The sequence below is a fragment of the Colobus angolensis genome, unplaced genomic scaffold (genome assembly GCF_000951035.1).
Source record: "Colobus angolensis palliatus isolate OR3802 unplaced genomic scaffold, Cang.pa_1.0 Scaffold60, whole genome shotgun sequence".
NCBI lineage: Eukaryota > Metazoa > Chordata > Mammalia > Primates > Cercopithecidae > Colobus > Colobus angolensis.
The window spans coordinates 1,864,342-1,865,768 of NW_012119599.1; the positions used below are offsets into that span (position 1 = coordinate 1,864,342).

Below are 1,427 nucleotides of genomic sequence, written 5' to 3' on the forward strand. Positions count from 1 at the left end.
CTCCGCCTTCTCGGTTCAAGCGATTCTCCTGCCTCAGCCTCCTGAGTAGCTGGAACTACAGGTGCCCGCCACCACGCCGAGCTCATTTTTGTACTTTCAGTAGAGACAGGGTTTCCCCATGTTGGCCAGGCAGATCTCGAAGTCCTGACCTCAGGTGATCCGCCTGCCTTGGCCTCGCAAAGTGCTGGGAGACTCTGTCTCTTAAAAAAAAAAACGGAATAGGCATTCCAGACAATTCCCGGTGGTTGGAGCAGGGTGGTGTAATCCCCCTTAAATCAGTGTGCTCTCCTGGCCGCTATTTGAAGTACAGACCTGCGTCCTGCTGGCATTTGAGTTAGAGACCCCAGGCCTGAGTCTTGCTTCTGAGCCAGCGTACCCGGAGGGCATCCGCTTACGGCTGTTAATGGACTAAATACATGTTTATTGACTAAACGGAACCAGCCAATTTGTGGAATGAATGTCCTGGGTCGCTGGGTGCCTCCTCTTTCCCACTGAGCCCTGGTCTGTCTGTCCCTTTCTGCAGCTTGGCCATCCACCCGGATATGGTCACCATCGCCACGGGACAGGTGGCGGGCACCACTAAGGAAGGGAAGGTAATGGAAGGGAGGGGAAAGCAGAAAAGAGTGCAGGACGCAGTTGTGGGGGACAGGCAGCTGGCCCCCTGAAGGTAACAAGCCTCTCTTCCCTGCAGCCGCTGCCACCCCACGTGCGCATCTGGGACTCAGTTTCCCTCTCCACCTTACACGTGCTGGGCTTGGGGGTGTTTGACAGAGCCGTGTGCTGTGTGGGCTTCTCCAAATCTGTAAGTCCTTCGCCCACCCTAACCCCGCCCCCTCGCCCCCAAAAGGAGGGCAAGTGCCCGCACCGCAACGTTTCACCCGTCCCTTGGGCTGAGAGCCAGAAATTCTGCTGGAGGCGTGGCCCGCCTCTGTGACGTCACAATGAGGGCGAGGCCTCATGCCAAGGGGCGGGTGAGTTACCGCGCCTGGCCAGCTCTCTCAGGCATTTTTAAACCCAGTACCTAGGGCCCAGCTGCTCCTTGCCCATTTGCAGGCGGCTTTTGGCGTGTCCGGGCAGAGATAAGTACAGAAAGCGAGAGTAAGCCTTTAGGAATTGGGAGAGCAATTTGACAGCAGCACAACATCCAAGTGTGTGATTGTGGGCTTTTTTTAAAAAAATTGTATTTTGGCTGGTCATGGTGGCTTATGCCTGTAATCCCAGCACTTTGGGAGGCTGAGGTGGGAGGATCATTTAAAGTCAGGAGTTTGAGACCAGCCTAGCCAACATAGTGAAACCCGTCTCTACCAAAAAAATACAAAAATTAGCCTGATGTGGTGGTGGGCGCCTGTAGTCCCAGCTACTCGGGAGGCTGAGGCAGGAGAATCGCTTGAACCTGTGAGATGGAGGTTGCAGTGAGCCAAGATCAC

General features: G+C 55.2%; 1 protein-coding gene across 3 annotated transcripts in view; it reads left to right on the top strand.

Moving 5' to 3' along the window:
* The window catches only part of EML2 (echinoderm microtubule associated protein like 2), a 39,626-nt gene that overhangs the window by 12,725 nt on the left and 25,474 nt on the right, over positions 1 to 1,427 (top strand). For all 3 annotated transcript variants that reach the window (XM_011962984.1, XM_011962985.1, XM_011962986.1), the window contains 2 exons: positions 524 to 593; positions 692 to 802. In XM_011962984.1, the coding sequence (XP_011818374.1) occupies positions 524 to 593; positions 692 to 802 (181 nt within the window). The remainder of the gene's footprint in view (positions 1 to 523; positions 594 to 691; positions 803 to 1,427) is intronic.